This window comes from Lytechinus variegatus, chromosome 1 (genome assembly GCF_018143015.1).
Source record: "Lytechinus variegatus isolate NC3 chromosome 1, Lvar_3.0, whole genome shotgun sequence".
NCBI lineage: Eukaryota > Metazoa > Echinodermata > Echinoidea > Temnopleuroida > Toxopneustidae > Lytechinus > Lytechinus variegatus.
The window spans coordinates 48,552,831-48,577,788 of NC_054740.1; the positions used below are offsets into that span (position 1 = coordinate 48,552,831).

At 36.0% G+C, this 24,958-nt stretch overlaps 1 protein-coding gene across 1 annotated transcript in view; it reads right to left on the bottom strand.

The window, feature by feature from the left end:
• Positions 1–6,760: 6,760 nt before the first annotated feature.
• The window catches only part of LOC121415490, a 31,581-nt gene continuing 13,383 nt past the window's right edge, over positions 6,761–24,958 (bottom strand). Inside the window, exons 2-3 of the mRNA XM_041608693.1 lie at positions 9,939–12,331; positions 6,761–8,068 (exon numbers count right to left, since the gene is read on the bottom strand). Coding sequence (XP_041464627.1) covers positions 7,817–8,068; positions 9,939–12,331 — 2,645 coding nt within the window. The 3' untranslated portion in view covers positions 6,761–7,816. The remainder of the gene's footprint in view (positions 8,069–9,938; positions 12,332–24,958) is intronic.

Sequence of the window (24,958 nt, forward strand, 5' to 3'; positions counted from 1 at the left end):
ATCATTTTTCACTAATTTTTCAAAAGTAAGTGGTGCTCACTCAAACGGCAATATTTTTCGATAGTTATGTCGTCATTTGCTTAAATGGATCTGTACCAATGTTAAAATGTGGAAAAATCTTCAGGATATTACAAATTTATAATTTTACAGGGTTTTTTTAAAGTGTAAACTTTTTTTTTTGATACGCACTGTATATACTATTGGGAGCAATATACCATCATTTTGTCATGGTGGGAAATGTACAATGGTTCACAACATTTTTAAGAGCTAAAAAAATCTTCTGCCTCTTGTAGTTTCACAAAATATTTTTTTCTAAAGAAAGAGATTTTATTTTTTAAAACTTTTCTGCATATCATGAAACCATATGGTTTGTCTTATTTTCCAGATTTTTTTTTAACTTGAGAAAAGTAAGGAGTTTCAATACATATAAAAAAAAGTTAGTGATCATCAAGGGAGGTCCAAATATATGAATGATATGTAAATTTATATATCTTTTTGCATCTTATGATAATTTCACAATAGCATGGAAGAGGAAGTCATCTCCCATGCAAGGGTTTATTAACTATAAAGGTTTTCTTTTCATTAACCAGCTCTGACCAATGAAAATCATCAGTTTAGCTGAAGGGATTCATAAAAGAATAGGCCTACATGAAGTCAATTAAAATGGTTAGAATCACGTATTTCATGTTTTGTGACGATAAAAAAATACCTATTCAGTTCACTTAATATCAAATCAATTACTTAAAATAGGCCTACTATTTATAGTTTCTAAATCCAAATCCTGCAATGAAATGCAGTATATATTGTGTGCCGTATGGGACATGTCCCGTAAGACACACACTGTGTCGTATTGGACAACTTTTAATAGCAAGGACAATAAATGAAAAATGAAGGGCAGTAGTTAGATCCTTATAGGATAAATCGATCATCCCTGGCTCAAAGATAGAGAAACTGAAGTTGTAAGATTGCACCATCAAATTTAAAAGTGTAGGAAAAACTTTTGCATTTTCATGTTTCGTACGGGACATTGCCAAAAATAGGTTCGGAAAATATCAGGGCTGCCCCTATTATGGATCATAAAAATGTTTCAGATATTATTTGGAACCATCAATGATACATTATTCCATTGACCTGCAATATTTCCATTCTTTTCGTGCTTTGTCAATAATGGTTTCAGGCAGTGTTTGTACTTGAATATTTAATCAGCCAAATTATTGAAAATTGAACATTCCATCGCCCCCAAAAGAAAACTATATCTCACTTCAATTTTGGTTAAAACTCATAATTTTCATAAAATTTAGGTATCTTAGTAAAATATTACACTACTTATAACTTATTAAAAGCATGTTAAAATTTTTGATATTTTTGAAGTTCTGGTGTGGAATTGCCCTATATCCTATTAAAAAAATTGTTTGTTACTTCAAAATCGTAAAATAGCCTTTAAAATGGACACAAGCTCTTTGACATGCATTCATCAGAGTAAAATCGTTTGAATGAACATAACACTAGAATAAAACAAGTTGTGATTGGATGTCACGGTAAACAAATTAGGCTTGGTAACAGCTGTTATTTAAAGCAAAGCATCTTAAAGGGTTCTTACAAACTCTTCTTGTGACACAGGGTTTTGTTATTCAAATATATTTGAATTTCCAATATCTATTGCAAGTTTATTTAAAATAACCCTTTCATTACTGTTCAGCATCGAGGTGTTAATTTTTTTTACAATGTTATATTTCTACAATTTTGCAGTGGTATTTTTTTCTAAGCATCTCAAGACTATCTAATTAATTACTTTGGCACCCTTTTCAGTATTCCCTTTTTTTAACCTGCAATATTTTGTGTAAGAGTATTTATATATCTTATTTATGTCTTGGGAGCGGCATGTGTGGGGGCTCATGCCTGACCCACATGCCGTTCCCGCATTTCTTTGCATGTTAATGTACTGTAAATGTTTATTCTAATGTAATGTGTATGTACTTTTTATATTAAATTAAAATAAATAATAATATTAATAATTTATGTGATTTTACCCAAATGATTGCATGTTTAAAACCTTAACCCTAAAAGAGTTGGGCTATTTGAGATGTATTGAGGAATTGGGGTGGGCCATGATTCCCCCCCCCCTTCTTGGCTACCGTTTGCGCGGTCGCGCCGCAATTTTGCACGCGCATTCTTTACCACATAAACTACAAGTTAGTGTAAAAAAGCAATCTGAGAATATTTTTTAATGAATAAAATATGCAAATTTATGCATGAAAAACATAATATGCATATTTAACACCCTATTTCACTTTAAATTTTCTTCTTTTTTGCAGATGTCATCTTTTAAATCTAATATAAAGGTTTCCAATTTTTTCCTTGTTTTTCTTTGTTTTCATAATTTTTTAAATGTATTTCCTTGTTTTTTTTCATTTTTTTTTTTCAATGGAAATTTTTAAAGACCATTTTACAACTAAATTAAACCGTAAATTAATTTAGAAGACCAGTGAGAACGAAAAATAATCACCTTTTATGATTTTCATCTTCCGTAGACTTTTTACACAAAGTATAAAATGAGTCATTTTCGGCATGATGACAAAGTGACATTGAAATAATATACCCGTATGTCACGAATTTGTTCACAAAAGTTGCGCAAGACTTCAAAGAAAAAAGTAAAAAAATTTTGCAGCGCTATATTTTAGCGTTTCGGAAATATCGCGCGAAGCGCTGGAGGGGAGGGGGATCGTGGGCCCCCAAGTCCTTTTAGGGTTAAGAATGTCCGTTTTTAAGGCAATTTTCTATTGTATTGTTTCTTAAAGCAAGTATTTATTCTTTGTGCTTATGAATGCATTTGTACAATTACATCGAAAATAAAAATAACCTGAATCTGAAAATATGACCTAAAAAAATATTTCTCTCGTTCCGTATTCTTTAGTGTGTAATTCTATTGAAAACAAGGGATCTGAAATTGGACAAGATATTTGAGAGCGATTGAATAGTCTTCCAAGTATGTTATTTTTTCCTTCATCCAGAATCCTGTTTGTTTGATACATTTATTTTCAGCAATGTAATGTTTGCACTCCTATCTTTTTCTACAAAAATTACTTCATTCAATTGCAAAGTATATAGCAACTTCTTAAAATTGCATTATTAGTTAATATTATTTAAAAAAAATCATGAATGTGTTTTTTGTACATTCTTTTTTTTCCAATTTTAAGTCCTATAGACATATCATTTCATCTTTGAAATCTTTCTTATCTGTACACTTAATTCTGAATTTAGGCAACATTGATTTATATATACATATGAATTCATGTATTTACAACTTTCTAAACTTTACTTTGTATTCTATGAAATATCAGTTATGTTCAAGTATCAGTGTTAGTACTAAAAAAAACTACTGTACTATATCAATGCTTTATCAAAAAGTATATGACATGATCACACTAAAACATTTTGTAAATTATTTGTGATCTGCCATTCCTAAACCAGCAATGAGTCACCAAGGAATGTTTTCTGAAAGTAGTGAAAACAATCATTTGGCTTATCTGAAAGAGGTACCCTTTTTCTTCCAACTCTTAGAATTTGAAATTGTAAAGTTCAATCAAAGATGATATACAGGTGGAAATTTTACATATTTTTCCCACAAAGCTTTATAGAGTTTTATAGAGATTGCACGGTGTACATATCTCATGCTTTAGTAGTCTACAAACTTCAATTTCAGACCTTCTTTTCTCGTTAGTATTTGAACCTTTCATTGTCTTCTACATTCAAGTAGGGGAAGGCGGGGTAAGTTGAGCCACTTTTTTTCCTTTATCATGTTATAACTTATAATATATATTATGATTCATAATCTTGTAGATATAAGTACCTTGCTTTAAATTTTGATTCCTGTGAAACTCTTTTTATCTACATGTATATAATGTATATAACATTCTACCCCACACTGATAGTCACTGTCACCTTTGGAAATAAAAAGTCAAATGGGGCAAGTTGAGCCACCTTTGGGGGCAAGTTGAGCCACAAAAACTACGTACGAAATCTATGGGACAAGAACCAGCATAACAATTTTTGTCTCGCCTGCATAGGAGAGTGAGACTACAGGCGCCGCACAGTGGGCCGGGGCGAAACAAAAGTGCGCCAAAAGTCATTTTGGGCAATTTCAGATTTTTAATTTTGATCATGCCCAGTTGAAAGACAATACTTTGGAAAATACTTCAGCAAAATATTTCATTCCGGAATTTGCATAAAGGTTGTTAATTTCCTACCTCAAATCGTAGAATGTGACATTTTGCGAAATGTCACGTATATGACATCCTGGTTGAAAAACAGGCCATTTCTCAGGAGGTTTTTCATGTAGGAATCTGAAATGGCTCCCACATAATCCTGATATATTCTTTTTACATGTGAAAGGGTTCAAATGAGATAAAAGACACCTTTTAAGAGGTTTATATGATGATTTTTCCTCGAAATAGGCTGAAAAATCCATGTTTTTTGCATTTACAATAGAATCGTTTAGATTTCCGTGGATTTCCGTCTAAATTCTATAAGCATCATTTTTTCCGATGTCTAAGCTTTAAGTCGATACCAAATTTAGCTGCCCGTTTTTGCCCGTTTTTATGTTAGAGCCGATTTTACTTGCCACAACACCCCAAAAACCTGTTCGAAAACGGTCAATTTTTATACCGCGCAGTCATCGTAGCGCACCGCATGCGGGTACATTGCCGTCCGCTTTTGCACGGCGAGTACGATTCCCCTTCCGTTCCATGAAAATGACATGAATTGCGGGCATAATGTAAAGAAAATAAAGGTTGCTAAAGCAAATAAGGGCTATACCCACAACTTTTCCAGGGATAAAACTGACTTGTAGAATAATTTCAGCCCCAAATCATCCTCACAGTGATACATTCATGGTTTTATATATTCTGCGTTTTACACATGTCAACACAGCTTGATAAAGCACGGTTAATATTTTTTAGATTTTGAAGTTTATTTTTTGATAGATGTAATTAATGATAATTCTGATGCAATAAAAATATTTTCGGCATCTCATAAACACTTTTTAGGTATAACCCAACATTCACTCTGGCCAATTTTAAAGTAGCACATAACACAAAGTTTATAGACTACACAATTTGCTTCGCGTAATTTGTCTTTTCACAGATATTTTAAGTAGCCAATCAGAATATGGTATCAAGGTGACGTCATATCGGCTTTAAATTATGTTCAGTCGATTCTACGCCCAAAATTACCCATAATCGACATGTTAATGTAAAAATCTAACACGGAACATAATTTTGGCGCACTTTCAACTCATTCTGGCCCACTGTGCGCCGCTTTTCCGACGGCGGCGGCATCAACATCCGAAGGTTAAGTTTTTGAAATGACAGCATAACTTAGAAATTATATAGACCTAGTTCAAGAAACTTGGCCATAAGGTTAATGAAGTTTTACTGAACATCCTGCCCGAGTTTATGGTCACTTGACTAAGGTCAAAGGTCATAGGGAAACTAGGGTCAATGAACTTAGACCATGTTGGGGAATCAACATCAAAATCTTAACCCAAGGTTAAGTTTTTGAAATGTCATCATAACTTAGAAAATAAATGGACATAGTTCATGAAACTTAGACAAAAAGTTAATAAGGTATTACTGAACATCCTGCCTGAGTTTCAAATCTCATGACAAAGGTCAAAGGTCGTTTAGGGTCAATGAACTTTGGCCAAATTGGGGGTATCTGTTGAATTACCATCCTAACTTTGTAAGTTTATAGATCTGATTCATGAAACTTGGACAAAAGAGTAATCAAGTATCACTGAACATTTCGTGCGAGTTTCAGGTTCATGATCATGGTCAAAGGTCATTACAGGTTAATGAAATTTGGCCAATTTGGGGGTATTTGTTGAATTAACATAACTTTGAATGTTTATTGGTCTATTTCATAAAACTTGGAAATAAGAGTAATCAAGTATCACTTAATATCCTGTGCGAGTTTCAGGTCACATGATCAAAGTCAAAGGTCATGTATGGTCATTGAATTTGGCCAAGTTGAGGGTATTTGTTAAATTACCATCATAACTTTAAAAGTTTATTGGTCTAGTTCATAAAAATTGGACATAATACCTGTAGTAATCAACTATCACTTAACATCCTGTGCGAATTTCAGGTCACATGACCAAGGTTAAAACTTTGGCCAAGGTGGGGGTATTTGTTGAATTACCATCATAACTTTGACAGTTTATTGGTCTAGTTCATAAAAAATTGACATAATAGTAATCACGTATCACTGAACATCCTGTGCGAATTTCAGGTCACATGACTAAGGTCAAAATTCAATGGACTTTGGCCATGTTGGGGATATTTGTTGAATTTACCTTCATAAGTATATTGGTCTTGTTCATAAAACCTAGACATAGAGTCATCAAGTATCATTGAACATCTCATGTGAGTTTCAGGTCACATGACCAAAGTAAAATGTCATTTAAGGTCATTGAACTTTGGCCATGTTAGAGGTTATTACTAGATTGTCATAGCTTTATAGATATAGTGTATAAAATGTGGATATAGGGGTAATCATGTACCACTGACACGTTTTATGTCACATGATCAAGGTCAAATGTCAATGGACGTAGTATTGTATCATTCTATGAATGGTGTATTTTTTGAATAATTATTTTATAGTATTTTTCAAAGTCAGCACTGATTGCTATATTGATGATGCAGGTGAGACTGCCAGAGGCGCTCCACTTGTTTTATTTAAAGTCTTTTCACATGCTAATTCTCTATAAAAACTAATATCCTCTCAAAGTAAAACAACTGTTTTGTGAGTTTGGTCCATTCTACCTGCATATCAATGGCTTTCGATTTGTTTTATATACATTACCATATGAATTACCAAGGCTCAACCTACCCCATTCCGAACTGAATGTGATACTTTCACAACACATTTCTTATGCATCCATCATGTAAAAGACTTTGACAAGAATGAGGATTCATACCTGGACTAACAATATTGTTCTTATGTCTTTATCATATCTAAAGATGCATGTGGGTAAAGCGCTTATCTATTTTACACCTCTTTTTACTTTTTGACTGAAATTTGTATTTTTCCCTCTGAAAAATCATTTGTTCTTTCAATATTGAAAACAACTTGTCATGCGGAATCTTCTCTCGCCTTATTTTCCCTCGTTATGCATAGTGAATTAAGTTTAAAGATACAATGCAGTTCGAAAGAGCAGTTAGTAAATAGCGTCACCCTGAATTGTTGGTGGTACTGATACTGGTTATAATGTGAAATATATTTGATCGTGTTGAAAATTTTGTGGATCTGCTCTTCCATCAAAACGTTAACATATGATATTGGTATTATGACACAGTCAAACTTCCTACGGTGTGATTTTTTGTGACATTGGTGCATGCGTAGCAAGAATGATTTCCCCAAATCAGATGAGAAATTTGAAGCTCTCTATCATTTGACTAAATGCCATCGCACACCTTATAACTGCTCTACGATTCAATTTTGGAACATTCCCGTATTTTGCTTATTTTCTTGTAATATGAAAGAATTCAAGATTAATTTTTGAGATTCAAATCAACTGTAAGAAAACCATTTTTTTTATAATTAGAAGCCTTTAGTATGGAGTAAAAGTTGAATTAACTTTTATTCTCAAAAAGATGTTGACATATTAATTGATTTGAGGAAAAGTTGTACAATGATATGAAACCTTGCACAGTAAGATGTTCCATGTCTTAATATTCGCATCAAATGTTGCAACGTTTAATTTCAAAATCGGGTCCCTAACCAATCGTTAGGTGTGCAATGGCCTTTAGCACTGTGCCTACTTCTCAGCCCGGGTAGTACCGGTACTGGTGCTCTTTGTATTATTATCACTAGTACTGGAGTTGAGCTCCTTCTGCATTCCCAGTTTCACCTTCCACAATGTGATGATTCGTTTGTTGTATCCAAAAGCAAGGAGGATGAAGACACCCTGTAATGAGTTGACAGCAGTGAAGAGATACCAGAGTTCTGGGACATTGGCGTATTCACAGATGAAAACCAGGATCCACGTAAAACCCATCACACCAGATAACTATGGAGAGAAAGTCATGGCCCCGTCTTACAAAGAGATTCGATTGATCCGATCAATTGCAACTATGGAAAGCCAGCAACGTCAACATATAAAATTACAATTGTTCAAAATATTTTTCTCGAAATGATGTATTCATATGTATTCATACATTCACTGTTTTTCTGGACAATTCAGTATGCTTCTTTTCGGAAGAAATTGAGCAAATTTCCTGAAGAAACAATTATAACATTGATGGGTTTCCATATACTTGACATTGATCGGATCAATTGTAACTCATTGTTGTCGGGGCATCAAACAAAAAGTTGTCATTTTCAACAACTGAGATAGGACAGATTAACCCTAAAAGGACGGGGGGTGGGGCATGATCTTCGTGCGATATTTCCAAAAGGCAAAAAGTTAGCGCCGCAAAATTGTATAACTTTTTTCTTTGAAGTCTCGCGCAACTTTTGAGACCAAATTCGCGACATACGGGTATAGCATCGCGACGTCACGTGGCTCATTTTTATACCTTGTGTACAAAGTCTATGGGAGATGAAATTCATAAAAGGGTAGGGTGATTACTTTTGTTCTAATCGGTCTACTTAATTAATTTAGGGTTTAATTTAGTTGTTAAATGGTCTTATACAATTTCTATTGAAAAAAAACAATGAAAAACAAAAGATGCAAAAACAAAGACATTCTTAAGGCAAAAAATTGGCTTTCGCGATTTTTCTTCAGTTTGTGGAAACCTTTAAATTAGATTTCAAACAAGTGATCTGCAAAAAAAGAATAAAATTTGAAGTGAAATTGGGTGCAAATAATGTTTTTTTTAATAAATGGGCATATTTTATTCATAATACATAAAAAACTATGTTGTAGTTTATGTGGTAAGGAATGTGCATACTGAACTTCGGCGCGATCGTGCGAACGACGGCCGAGATCAGAAGGGGGCCTTCATGAGATCATGCCCCCAGTCCTCAATACATCTCAAATAGCCCAGTCCTTTTATGGTTAACAGATGAATAATAGTGATAATGAGAATGAACATTGGGTCTAAAAAGCGCTTTTTCTAGACGATATGATTACAAAGTGCTGTTTGAGGCATAAAATCTATGCTTTTTGAACAGAGTAAAATTTCAATCTACACGTAAACATGCAAGCACATATGGGGGATGGGGAAACAGAAATAGAAATGGGACACAAAAGGAATGATGAAAAGGAGACCTGTGGCTATAATTGCAAAACACAATTAGCATTATAAACAAATGAACAAAATAATTCAGACGAGGTCGCAACTGATGGATGATCTCGTAAGATAAAAAGCATTCAGATATATGATTTTTGTTATTCCAAAGGTTTGTTATTCTTAGAGGTAAATATTACATACACCACGATGTTCAGAAGTTCAAAAATGAAAATGTGTACATATGTGGTTTTATAAGCCAGGTTTTTTGTTCTGAAGGTGCGTTAAGAATGATAGAATACAAGGTTTGTCATTCCAAAGGTATGTTAATCTAACAATGAATTAAGGTTACTCTTTTACTCTGAAAATTAATACGGTTTGTCTGAAAATGAAATAGGGTCGTTAGTCTGAAAACAACTAAAACTATACAAACCTCACTTCATCCACAGACTATCGAACCTTCAAAATAACAAAGATTATTTCGTTTAATGACAAGGTATAACAAGCCTTCATTTTAATAAACCTTTGGACTAATAACATTTCAAAATATAAAGCCTTCAGAGTATTTGAACCTTTGAATCACTACTGGTGATTGATGGCCCATATCACTTTTTAATAATTGGAGATACCATCTGAGAGAGGAGGGTATATGTAAAAGTATAAGCAGACATTGTGAATTGTGTACATTGTGATCATGTTCATACTAACCTTGATGTACAGTGATAACTCTTCTTTGGCTTTAGCAAGTGCTGGTCGCTTCTTAAGTGCTTTCTCTGAGGCCTTCTTGGTAAGTCTAATTCCAACCACCGTGTCTATGAACAAGATCGCATTCAGGAACAGAAGTGCTAACAGAGGCACACCAAAGGCATACAGATTTGCATCGCCACTGGACAACCAGCAAAGCTCATCATTGCCGTAGCTGAATCGCAGATTAGTACAGCCACAAAGGTCAATGACCAGACAGGCACCTACGATCAAAGCTGGTACGCCCCAGGCATAGAGGGAGTACCAAACGTAGAATCTTTGAGATTTACTGGCAACTCTAATCTTGACACGGGTGCCAAATGTGCGATTTAGATCTATGGCCAGGGCATTCATCCAGAAGAAGATAGCGAGCCAGAAAAAATGGGTAATGGCTGCCACTGCTTTACAGAAGCCATCATGCTCCGTGCTCACTCCACTCACAAACACTAATAAAAATGTGAGTAAGAGGGCAACAGATAAGGTAAGGACCGATTTCCCAGCCAAATTGAGAAGTTTAGGAAAGAGGGTATAGGTTGTTATGATAATCAGTACTGAAACAACAGACAGTGCATTTCCTATGGTGTTCATGGTGTCCAGACCAGGAGGTAAATTACGTGTTTCATAAGCAGGAACTTTTCGACAGTAAACAGCTGAACCATCTTGACCTATTTGAAACTCATCATCTAACAGGACTGTATCCTTGCTGGTGAAATGGAGAAATATTTGTGACTGATTTTTCACAATCTCAAACTGACTCGCATCTAGTTTAACATATGTGTCGCAAGCAAGTCTGGTGGTGTTGCCTGTGCAAACGTCACTGATGCTGGAGACACTCATGATATAATCTGCCCTTTCTCTTGTAAAGTTAATTCGGAATGGTAGCAGGGTGGGTTTGCCATAATCTGAAAATGTCCAGGAGTTGTGGGACTCACAGTCCCATCTTGCAGGAACATCAATAAGCAATTCTATCATCGACAGGTTCCCGAGTGAAGGCATGTACAAAGTGGACGTTGCATTGGTTATGATACCTGCAGTACCCTGATAGAACTCCAAAGACGCTTGGGGTAGTGTAGTAAAGTTCATTTCAGTGTCAAAGCACACTTGACATATTGACTGACGAGAGTCATTTTCCGAATCACCAGTGGGGATACAGGAAATTTCAGGCACCGATACAACGGAAGGGAACGTCAGTGAGTCCAGTGGTGATTGACTGAGGAAATTATTTACCGTTGCCAGAAGGTATTCAGTGTCCAATGATGTCATATTCACTTCATCCTGGAGAGAATAGAACATAATGCACAACCCTCCTTTCTCATCTACCGGTAGACGTTCACACTGTTTTGTTGTCGTGTTGTATTCAAATCCTAAGAAGCAAAAGAGCAATTGACATTTGCTTGAGAGTGGGTCAAAGGCTTCATTTTCAGCACACGCCAATTCCTGGTTTCTGTTAATAAAGTTGAAGAATTCTGCAAATGCAATCGCCCCACTGACTACGTGATTGCCATCAAATGTGATCGATTTGCACAAATCCAAATAGTCTGCACATACGTCAATGCCATTGCAATAAGCACATTGTAGATTCTGGTAGATGGTACCATTGTGTAGTATAGGTGCAAGGTATGATGGACACTTGGTAGGTTCTAAAGAACATGAAGTCACATCTACTCCAGGGTAACAATGCCGAGCGTATATATCACTTGGTATATCTTCTGACGGCCCGAGTTGTTTAGAGCAGTAGTTTTCTATCAGTTCTTTTTCTGTGTATTGGGTTCGGTTTTCATTCGAATCACTACTGCCACTACTACTACTAGCAACATCCTCAATATCACAGTACCATTTCCAACTCCAAAACTCGATACCAGTAGAAATGTCGTGACACAATGCACAATAAAAATTTCTAAAGTGACCGATGCTTTCAACAGTAACGGGTGTGTACAATTCTTCGTCGGGTTCCTGCGGGTTCTCACACTTGGTGCGGATTACGCTATGGGCAAGGACATACGAGGGGCACTTAGAAATCATCTGGTAGTGAGAGAGGATGGTTATATTGCCTCCATAGGTGTAATCAATACCAGAAACGGTAGCACATGAGAGATACGGGAAAAAGTCATCCTCCCAAGCCATCCTATCAGGTATGGAGTCATAAATAGAGAAAGGGTATATATTTTTGTTGTCCAACGTTCCGGCAGCTGACATGTCTTCGGCATCCTTGCAACACTCATTATAAAGAACACACTGGGAATCGCATTTACATGGGCGATCTTTCCAGGCATGTGCACATGAGAAAGGAATACTACGATGTCCACATGTTGGATCGAGCACGTTGTACTGGTGTTCTTCAGTGCACGTCAATGGATCTGCATGGTAATGAATCCCGAAGACATTTTATGAGGAATTTATCTTGTTTATTACAGGAAACTTTGCCTGAGTTGAAACTTTAGAGACCAAAGAAATCAAATTTGTTTGACGAAGGAGAAATTTGACTTGCAAGAGGGGTAAAGAGGTAATAATTATTCAGGGGCGGATGCAGCTTCCGACAATAGGGGAAGGGGTGGCTATTTTTGCAATTTATCGCGTATAATTGATAAATTGCGAGCGAAGCGATCGAGCAGAAATGTAGACATTTTTATTACGAAAATCCAAGTTTGTGATTTTGACATAACATTTGGAAAATAATATCATACTTCACCCTTATCCCTTTTCCTGTTTTCACTTTTTTTACTTGGTCGTGAAAAATTGGGGGCAGGTTGCAAAACGCTTATGTCCTAACAGTCATTCTTTAGCTTTATTCTTATAAACCGACATAAATGTGTAATAATCTCATAAGCCCTATTTAAATAATGCGAACGCGAAGAGCGAGCTAAAATTTCAGACATTCTAAGCACTATCTGTAATCATTAAGGAGAATTAAATCTTTGGTACAAGATATAGCTTCTGTAAAAACAGAAAAATCAAAGAAACAGATCAACGAAAGTTTGAGAAACTTTGGACAAATACAGTTATGACAAAGAGAAAGTTATAAGCATTTGAATATTGAGATCACTAATGCTATGGAGATCCTCACATTGGCAATGCGACAAAGATGTGTGATGTCACTTGTGAGCAACTCTCCCCATTACTTTAGTATATATTTCACTTAAACTGCCTCTTTTTTCACATCTATCAGTCATGTCAGTAGAGCATATTCTTTCGATAGGAGGGCATGTAATACAGATAATAGGCATACACTAGGTTACACTTCATAATTCCTAAGGTTCTTTATGCCGAAGGTTCGTAATTCCGAAAACGAAATGTTTCATTTTTCCGAAGGATCGTTACTTCGAAACGAAATAAGGTTCGTTAATCCGAAAATGAAATAAGGTTCGTTGTTCCGAAGGTTCGTTAATATGAAAACGAAATAAGGTTCGATGCTCCGAAGGTTCGATAATCCGAAAACGAAATAAGGTTCGTTCATCCGAAAACGAAATACGGTTCGTTAATCCGAAAACAAAATAAGGTTCTTTATTCCGAAGGTTCGTTAATCCGAAAAATGAAAACCGGGAAAGCAGAGGAGGGGCAAGTGTGGTGGTGGGGGGGGGGGAGAGGAACACCGTTGCTGTTCAATTGTGATTAGTGGCTGTGTAACTAGATAACAACTGCGAGCAAGAAGCGCGAGCATAAATTTTAAATATAAGCTCTGACCTGATCGAAAAGGTACATGTTATGGACTTTTTTGCATTTAGCCATGAAGACGATCCAGCAAGGGGCGGCGGAACGCATTTTCCTTGGGAGGGGGCAAAGCCCAAAAAAGTGCACTTATGTGCCAAAAAGGGCATTTTGGTGCAAATGGATATTTTCACCATGAGATTATCATCAGTGTAAAAAAAGTTGTGTGTTTTGTAGTAATAAAGTTGAGCAAAGTTTTTATAATTGATTGCTGATTGAAAAGATATATATTTAGGTTTTATTTTTTGCGAGCGAGCGTAGCGAGCAAGTGGTTTAGAAAAAAAAATCTGAAATTGTAAAAGCCGCTTTTTGGTCAATTATGGATCTAATTTCTGTTAAAAGGGCATCCTTGTGGGATCTTGCGAGCGAACCACGAGCTCAAACTTTTGGAAATTTCATGTAGGCCTAATAAGACATAATGATAATATCGGTATTATTTACCCGGGGAAGCCACTTCAGTTCTGAAAACTGTTCTTCCAGCCGGCCCTGCTATTATTATTACCCCGGCTATAGCTTGGCTGCCTATAGGCGCCGAAAAGAAGGCATTTAACAAATTTCTTGCTACCAGGTACCCATTCACCTCTCTGAGTTGAGTGCAGCACAGTGTGGATAAATTTCTTGCTGAAGGAAATAACGCCATGGCTTGGATTCGAACTGGGACCCTCTGTTTCATAGTCAGAAGACTAATCCACCGGTCATAATCTAGTGGGCCACAACGCCCATGTAAAAAGTAAACATTCCGAACATTTTTTTGTAATCACGAAAAAGGGATTTACATTGTTAAAGGTCCTATGAAATACAGCAGAGATGCTGATTTATTCGTTAGCTTAGTGGTTACTAATTACGATTCCATCAAAATTTTACCCGAAAAACATCCCACATCAGGTTCAAAGGCAATTTTATATTGAAAATTCAGCCAAATTCGCCCCGCCCACAAGTAAATTCAGCCCGATTTGGTTCCGTATATCACGTGACAATTATGACGTCAGGAAAGGAAGCTGCTGAGTGCTGCTGATGTTTGGAGCGTGAATAAGTGCCTATTGTGGTTGCACGTGTGGATTCAGATTAAATTAATTGAATTGCTGGAATAATAGAACCTGAATCCTTAAAGTCTGAAGAATTAGACGCAGCTGATGACGATTCTGCAGCCATGATCAAAACCTCATAAAAATATAAAATAATGCGTTAGGGATGAGCTCGGTCGAAACAGCAACTACACGAGGAACGTGTACAATAACTAGTAGTCCAGGATAGAAGAGGCGTAACCTTGTCTTTTAAAAAAAAAAATTATAATTCATGTTTTATTGATCCTTTTCATCAAAATATACATAACAAAACATATATGATATAATGGATCACAAATAAAATTTCAGATGACGTTGGCATATAAAATATCATGTCTAATGGCGCTGTCACACCTTGGCGTTTTAAACAACGTATGACCGACGTATCAAAATTTCTCTAAAACGTCGGCATACGCTCAACTTTGATTTTTTTTTCAACTCTGGGCGTATACTTAGCGTATTCATAACGAGTTGGACGTATACATAACGTATTAGTAACTTATATCGAACGCTTCGTTAACTTATAAGTAACGTAGTCCAACGAATGCTTAGCGTATTGCTGGCGTACACAACTTATGCCCTGCGATAGCCTAACTTACGCATAGCGCGCGGCAGCGTATCGCTGACGAATACGTGTCGTAGCCTATAAAAAGGCTGCCGCTCGACTATTCAAATCATAACCGCACGATACATCACCTATCAACACCACCGTCATGCCGAAGAAAACTCCTGTGAACCCCACCTTTATATACCAAAGCCTATAAACGTTGTCAATATGCCATTATACGGTAGCTGTAATTTATAAACACGTTCAGTAAGTTTTGTGGTCGTCCGGAGCACGTCCTCATACGTCTTCAGACGTCAATATACGTTGGAGTTAAGTTAAACATACGTTAAAAGCACGTTACTCATAGGTTAGAAGTAAGTTTTAGGGTACGCTGGACATTATCTCGACGTACATCGACTTATGAGTAACTTACGAGTAACGTGTGTCAACCTGTATCAACGATCGCGTAACTTGCCTACAATTATGGCCCGCGTATGCGGGACGTATGAGCCATACGCTGGCAAACGTCGAAAAAATTTGTGCTTGCACAAAATTTTTCGACGACCTCGCCGTATGACGACTTATACCAGCGTGTTTTAGCGTACTCTTTACGTATGCAAAACTTACCCGTAACGTATTCGACGTACGCCAACGTATTCGCCAAATTCCTCATACGTCGGGCATACGCTGTCTAAAACGCCAAGGTGTAGAAGCGCCTTTACATACAAAATAGTATAAGAAAAGAAAACATATATGCTTGTTAACAAATAAAAATTCAGGCACTTGGCCTACATAAAAAATAACAAACATAACAAAAACAGCCTTCTGCTTTATCACCTCTTTAAAATATTCAGAATGAAAGTCTTGTATCTATGGTAGTACGTAGATGTAGTTTTAAGAGTGTCTTTTAAACGTGTATATATATTTGAAATTGATGGGTAATTTTCCTTCATAAAAATGTGTAAAAATATACTTTGGTACACCAGTTACTTCCCTAGTGATGCCATCAATAATTAAAGTTGGAGTCAATGAAATTTTGTCAACAATGGGATGAAAGTTTTGAGATATAAAAATACTTTCCATTTTGATGGCATAAACTTGTAACAGTCGAGAAGCAAAAAGTATTCAACAAATGTGACACTTCAACAAACCCTTTGTTTTTTTTTATCTCTGGCTTATAAAAAGATTTTCCTTTTTATAATATGCATCTATTATTCCATATTATTTGGTCACATATTTTTATGTTTTTTGAAATACTGTGCTCCAATCAATCATGACATCTTTATACCATTCATGAACTGTCAGGTTTAGAATATTAAGATCATAGTTACAATGGAATATAAAGTCACCACCTACATTTTGAAGCAGTGTCAACAGGACAATCTTGCATCCCTTTGAATTGGATGTAAAAACTCTTTGTATCCACTTGACTTTTTGCACTTGTAGAAGAGATTTTAAGCATATCATTTTTAGCCCCCCCCCCATCTTCATACTGCTTAACAAGTATCTCCCTTTTGTTCCTGTCAGGGCTGTTCCAGATGAACCAGAAAACTAACTTATTAACTTCTTTTGTATAATAATCTGGGACTTTTGACAAACTGTCAATGTTAAGTAATTGCGAAAAGGAAAAGGTTTTGACAATTTGTATTTTGCCTATTAAAGATAAATGACGAGATTTCCATAAATTCAACTGTACTCTAATTTTATCAAGTGTTCTTTGCAATTGTAAAGAAAAAATATTGGGTGAAAAAGCTATATCTACCCCAAGAATTGTCAAAGACTTCTCAAACTGGATATTCTCTAGTGAATATTGATTATTTTTACAGGCTCCTATCCACATTGCCTTTGTTTTGGAAATATTGATAGAGAGTGATGATTCCTTTCGGAAATTCTGAATTGTATTCAAAACGTGTCTGAATGAAATATTGTCGGAAAGGAAACCGTTATGTCGTCCGCGTACAGCGACAATTGGGACCTTTGGCAATCCTCACCGACGCTAATATTAGGGTCCCCTAACACAAAAGTTAACGCTTAATTATAAACTCGATTTTCAAGATTGATTGTACATTATAGTCCATAGAATCAAACGTAGAAAACTGCTCTACAATCAATGCTAAGCTTTGTGTTACAGGGGGTTACAGGCCGTACAGATCTGCTTTTCGTGTGCAAAATCCTTTCCCGCGACACCCGCACCATATGTATATTACGACTGATGGTTGGAGATATTCGAAATGCAGGACCTAAAAAAGATTATGACATAGATAAGAAAGTGTTTTTTCAAAACAAATCAGCCGAACATTTCGTATGCGTTGATATGTACACAGCATATGCAATACGTTTGAACTCACGGGTTTCTTTTGTTTCTTTTGTTTACTCCTTCTACACAATTGATATGCCTCTAGCACACGATGTAACGGGCATTATGTTTTACTTTTCCCAGAAATGGGGGATTAGATTCAAATTCCGGGGACCCCTTCCATTGATGAGTGGATACCAGGCACGACCATGGGGTTTCGAAAAGTACCCTAAACAAGGGAAGCAATTCTTTTCCAGATAATAAAAATACATCTTTTAACAAGTATTGGATATATATATCCCTTTTTTTTCAGCATTTTAAATATCGTTTTGACACCCTTATAACGTTACATAGGCCTATACGTAACGTACTTGCCCACTCTGTCCCCTTTTACGCGTAGTCTCTCCTGGTATCCACTAATCAATGGAAGTGGGCCCCCGGGCCGCCTCTCGAGCTCTAGGAGTCAACTGTGGTTTTTATCGCTGTTACCATAGTAGGAACCAGAATTTTGCTCACGAATCGCATATTGAATGTTTCCGTCGCAGACTATGCGAAACGAACAAAAATCTCATGTCACGCAATTTACGACCATGATGACGGGCCCAAAAAGCCCCTTCCAAAATCAACTACCGTCGTAAATAAACGTGCGCGTCCTCAAACGAAAGGTCGGGAATTTCAATTCTAAATTGTCCGCTATAAACCATATATTGTCCTGTTTTCACGAATATCTATAGCAAATGTCTCTATAGCTAAAACAAATAAATAAGGACTTAATGGGTCTTCCTGCCTAACACCTCTTTCAACGGGAAAATAACCCGATGACACACCCCGATTCATTACCGCGCTTTCTAACTTGGTATATAAAACTTTAATAAAGTTACAAAATCCTTCTCCAAAATTGAATGGTTGGAGGACGTTCAACAAAAATGAATGGTCTAGTGAATCGAATGGAAATCCAAACTTAATAATATTCCGGGAATATTTTTCAAGTCGGAAAAGAAAAGAGCGTCTTTGACTGTCCTGACAGCTTCTCCAATAAATCTGTCCTTTCTAAATGCTACCTGATCGGGGTGAATCAAATCAGGAAGAACTTTCTTTAATCTTTCTACAAGAGCTTTCGAACCAATGTTCAAATCAACATTCACTAGAGTGATTGGTCGGTAATTTTCGAATAACATTTTATCTTTCCCTTTCTTTGATATGAGTGTAATTAAACATTGTCTTTGTGAACTAGAAAGTTGACCTTGCTGAAAACTGTAGTTTAGATTATCTACCAAAAGCTGTCAAATTTTACCCCAGAACTTGCGATAGAACTCAACCGTTAAACCGTCGTTTCCAGGTGACTTCATTTTTGACATAAGTAATACGGATATGACGGGCCGTTCATGCCATAAGCAGTCATTCATTCACTCACTCGAAGCATGCTGAGTGAGTGAATGATTTGTACGTATTTTACCATCACTTACGCTGGAGAGTGAATGATTGAAGAGTTTTATCCAATCAGAGAGCTAGAATCGTTATCGAGACTCCCTTACTGAAGTGGTTGTACATCTATTCGAGTACGTGGATGTACAACCACTCAAGTGGGTTTACAACTACTCAGTGAATGTACAACCACTTCAGTGAGGGGGGTCTTGATAACGAATCTAAGGATATAAGGATTTTTTTCATTCTTCTAACGTTAACGGCAAGTCACATTTACTCTTGGATTCCGAGGGTAACTTTGGAATATTTTCTTTTCCTAAGAATAAGGAGTTTTGCCTCTAGTCGACATTAGGCTTTTTATATAATTCTTTATAAGATTATTTTAGTTCGGAATTTATATTTTTCATATCTGTAAGTATGCAATCGCCTTGCTTCAGCTTAAAAATTGATGATTTATTTTTGTGGCCTTTTTCTAAATTAAGAAAAAATTAAAGGTAAATGCTAGTTTTGGTAACAATATCAAAATGAGTTCGTACAGAATCCAATGAAATGACCACCAAAGTGTCTGTTTGTATAAATAAAACGCATGTGCCAAAGGATTCTGGAAGAAATTGTGTAATTGCTGAGAAATCAGCAAATAAACACGGGATTCGGGTAGGGCGTCGGGCCCGACGCCCGAAGCAATAATTATACATTGTCCCACGTGCGCTTATCTGTGTTGGGGATTTTCGGTGTGAACATTTTTCAGCGTAGATTTCAAGATTTCACAAAGTCCAGTAAATGTAACTGTACCAGATCTAGATCCTCGATGATATACTGGCAATTAGGCCTTGTTTTACAGACTTTCTCATGAAATCAGTGTTAACTGCAACTACTGGAATTTCTCTTTAAGTATTTTTCTCCTTAAATTCCATCCAATTTGCTTTAGACCTTAATATGATGCATTGCGTTATAAATAATCTAAATAAGACTCATATTCACTTTCAATCTCTTTATATTCCTTAGCATGCCTTCCGCCCTCGGAATCCATAGAAATTGCAACCTTTTTAGCCTGTTTTCCAGCTCTTTTCGCCTTTCTTTCCTTTTCCGTGCCTTTTCAAGACTGTATTTACGCGAAAATAGGCGAATATTGTACTTGAGAAATTCCCAACCTATTCTCATATCATCAAATTGTGAAATATCTTTAATCCACATATCTAAATTTTTCGTCATTTAAGAACAAAACACTTTATCGTCGCATAGGGTGTTGACATCTAAATTAAATTTCCAATTCATAGCATTACATCTTGTTTCTTCTTGTACCTTAAATTCTAAAATAATAGCCAAATGATCAGAACCCACTCCGGGTATCACATTTACCTTGCTAATATAATCCTGCAGGGTCTTGGAGACAAGCCAGATATCTAATTAACTTTGGAATAAAGGCCGCAATTGTTTCCAGGTATATTTACGTGTGATGTGGTTAAACCCTTACGCCATATATCAATGACATCTAAATCACTCTGTAATTGTTTAAGTTGACTGATTACTGCCTGCGAGGTTGTTGGATGACCACCTTGTCTGTCAACATTTACGTTAAAAATCACATTAAAATCGCCTCCAATTAAAAGAGGAGTGGTCGCAATATCATTAAAAGAATTCAAGGTACATAATATTTTTGTTCATGTTTCTTATCAGCTGTTGGTGCATAAACGTTACAAATTATAAATTCATTGCCGTCTATTATAATTCTTAAAATGAAATATCTACCATTACCTGAAACATGTTTAGAAATGATTTTATAATCTAGTATTGAATTGAAAAGTATCATGACCCCAAATGCACTGCTATGAGGAGATCCGTGACAAAAAAATACTTCACTACCCCAGTCCGAAGACCAACTACTTTCTACGTCTTTTGAACTATATGTTTCTTGGAGGAGAGCAATGTCGATTTCTTTTTCTCGTAACCAACCAAATACCTGTTGACTCCGAAACCCTGATCATAGACCTCTCACATTCAAAGACAAAAATTAATGCTCGTTTCGTCAAAACCCATAGCAAGGTATCATATCTGTAACTTTGATATACATGTACCAATCAACAAACATATAACCGTGCAACCTACATGTACTTATGACAGGTGTCAGATGCATTGCTTTGGCTCGCAACTGTAACATATAAAAGCCTAAATATAACTTTTCACTGTTGCAAACACCATTCCTAAGTATCGTTTCTATAAAGGCTAATGTAAATTTCAAAATTGTACACTGACAAACTGCCTTAACAGTAGTTGTTTTCCAACACTTGGAATTTGTTTTGCTTTCAGCTGACGCAAGAGAACTATAAAAGGAAAAGCTTTGGCAAAGGCAAGCTATGTACATAAAATCAATATACAAAGAAATTTTAAATGTGTAACACTTGTACACGAACAAATACATTAATAAATGTGAAAAAAAAAATTCAGACACGTCTGACTGATCGAAAGCTTGTTATGAGGAACATGTCAAAGACATGAAACCTTAGAGGAGCCAACAAACCCACCATATAGCATGATTACAAAATCCATGTATATTACTGGAGGGAGAAACCACAATGTGGCAAAAAATTATCATCAATACAGTATACAGAGCAAATAAATATCATTATCAAAACAACTGATCAAAAGTTGTGTGTTTATTTTCAATGTCAACAGCACTTTGTGTTCGATAAAATAAATGAACTTGAATATTGTTCTCTGTACTTGTAAACGAAATGAAAATCGTGAATGCAGGACCGCTATTCTTAATGTATTTCCCATTTCTGGGTTCCCTTTTCTCTGTAGAAGAGGACCACTTTCGCTCCAACAATAGTTATCTTTAGTTGACAGCTTCTTTTCTTTTCTTTTCTCATCTTGTATGCAACTTTGGCCAGCTCACTGCGTGTTGCCTTCGGTGCTAGAGGCAAGTCTGTTCTCACTGTAAGCCTAGATGTTTCTTGTGTAACATGTGGGTATCTCCATTCGACTCCTCCTGTGATGTTTCCAGTCGAAGCATCCAGGCGCGCCGGAACACATTCAGTTTTTTTTTTTTTTTTTTTTTTGGGGGGGGGGCAAAATCCTGAAGGGTGCACAATATTTTTTACAGCGTGAGATACCGAACCGAAGCGATCGAGCGGGAAGCGATCGAGTGGGACCCCCCACGGTAAGGACTTTGTGTAAAAATGGAGTATAAAATTTGCGTTTCTAAGAGCATTCAAAAATAAATTTCTTGAGAATTAAACAGTCTTGGAGTTCTTTTTGCTCCTTCTGTTTCCTCCCTTCTGACCCAGACTGGTGTTTCTTCATGATCAGGGTCGCAGTTCCAGCAAATTACGAGCCTTATTGCAAACAATTTTTTTTTCAAACCAATGTAATATATTATAGGCCTTTTAAAGACTTTAAGATGACAAACATGACCGTACGCAGCCGGGGGCCGCCGGTCGAGAAGGCAAAATTCACCAAAAGTGTGCACGAAATCCTTGAATTTTATTATAGAAAATGCAAAAGCTCCCCCATCACCATGGGCGAAATTCCCAGGGGGGACGCGTCCCCGTACCATTTTGGAAGGGGGGGGGGACATAATATCAAATGTCCTCCTACTATTTGTGCTCTTTTATTATGGAAAATACATTCAAAATCGAAATTATGCACCTGTATCCTCGAATTTCGAAATATATATAAACAGATAGTTTTTGTTAAGAACTTGGTTAGGAAAAAAAGGCATACCGGCCCAACTATTCTCGAACTCGCATCTAGCCCTATATGCCTGCCAAAGAGTGATGACATTGATGGCCATTGTCAATTTCATAACTAATAAACATTACGAAAATAGAAAATCGCCTCTGGATAAATTTAGTGCATAGACGGTTAGACGAGAATGTTCCATACCCAGTAAAATCATATCTTTGTTAAGCCAATTCACTTTCCCTTTATTCCAAATTTACTCAGTATATAAAAGAATAGATTTCATGAGTTATGATTAATCCTTCCCAGTGAACTTTAATTATGTTTACCCCAAAAATTTGTTTTAAATACTCTATTAACGAGACTTTTATATTCCATTTTTACACAAAATTCCTGCCGTGGGAGGGGTCATCATAAATTGATCAAGGGGCGAGGCGGCGGACGGTGAGGAGAAAAATAAGAAGATAGGACCGGGAAGAAAGTTGAATGATGGAAGGGAGGGGAATAATTGAAAAAAAAGAAAACTTTCAGGTCATGGTATAAAAGTAAAAAAAAAAATCGCTGGCGCTTTGCATAATACACAGCCATCTCTTTATTTCAAAACGTGCTTGATTTTTTTTTCACTTTTTAGATCGAAATATATAAATCAAATCGTTTATCTAAAAAGATATCTACCTTTTTCATAATTTGTAGGTTTAGATATTAAAAACAACTTAGCTTGTCATTCGGTTTCAGTCTGAAATATATTCATTAAAAGGTTAAACGTTATCACACTGTAATAAGATGGAAAACGGGCTTATCCAAAGTATGTTACACAGAGGAACTGTTCGTCAAAAGACGCGAGGCGAACTATGATAACGTAATTGGCCCGTCAGGGGCCAAAATTTTTCATTTTTGACAATGGAAATGACAATATTCAGGCAGAAAAGTGCCTTCATCGTTTACTTTTGTCCTTAAATAATCTATCATTTTTCTACTTTTTTTTCTACTCGTGTAACCTTGAGCATTTTCCGCAAATTGGCAAAATCCAATATGGCCGCCAAAATATGCAAAATACCCATGAAAATCCTAAAATTGTCCACACATTGGCTATGAAATGCATGAAACTGTATGGCAGGAGTGAAATACTCTCTGAAAAAAAAAATAATTTTTGACAAAATATTTATTTTCCTGATATTAAAAATGGCCGCCATAGGCCCTTGTATACTATGTTATGTACAATATGAATAAGGAAACTAATCTTTACAAAAATGAGCACTAAACTCCAAAAATTTGCGATGTATGAACGAAGTAATATATGCAAATCATCATTGCTAACGAGATATATCATTTATTATGTCATATATGGGAACATTTCTGTATTTTGACATCTAAAATAGCCGCCACTGCCCGAAACAGTATTGCGTACAATGACAATGGGGGCCAGCAAATTCATAAAAGTGATCACTAAAATGCATATTATTAAGATTAAACGAGTGGAATACTGACTAAAAACACAATTGTTAACGAAATATATCATTAATATGCCATGTATGTGATGAATGATTTATTTTGATATTCAAAATAGCTGCCAAAGGCCCTAAAAGTATTATGCACAAGAGAAAGAGGATCAAAGAAATTACGAGACAACACTAAAATGCATATATATGTGATAAATCAATGAGATACTGTCTAAAAACATATTTTCTAACGAAATATATCATTCAGGTTTGAAGTTTGTGTTAAATACTGTATTTTGACTTTCAAAATGGCCGCCATAGACATTAACAGTTTTATGTACAATGCAAAGCGGGAAACCAATATTCACAGGAGTGAGCACCATAAATGCACGTAATAGTGATCTATGAGTAAAATATTGTCTGAAAGCACAATTTCTATTAAGATATACCATTTATTCTGCCAGTTGGGTGATGAATACTGTCAGTATTGGAAAGACAAAATGGCCGCTAGAGGCCCTTATGGTATTATGCACAATGTGAATGGGAACAAATTATTTCAACAGAATTGGCTTTGCTTCGCCAAATGGTGATGTATGAGTGAAATATTGTCTGAAAACATGATTTATAACAAAATATATCATATATTACACTGTTAGAAAATTTATCCTTAAAATAAAAGAAGTTCCTGCAGTAGAGTCTCGAGATCATCTGTAATCTTATTGAATTGCGTAATCTTACAGGAATTTGGTATTTGGTGTATGGAATCTTACAAATTTCCTTGAATAAAACACCCTTTTCCCCTTTTTTTAACAGACCTGTTATGTTAA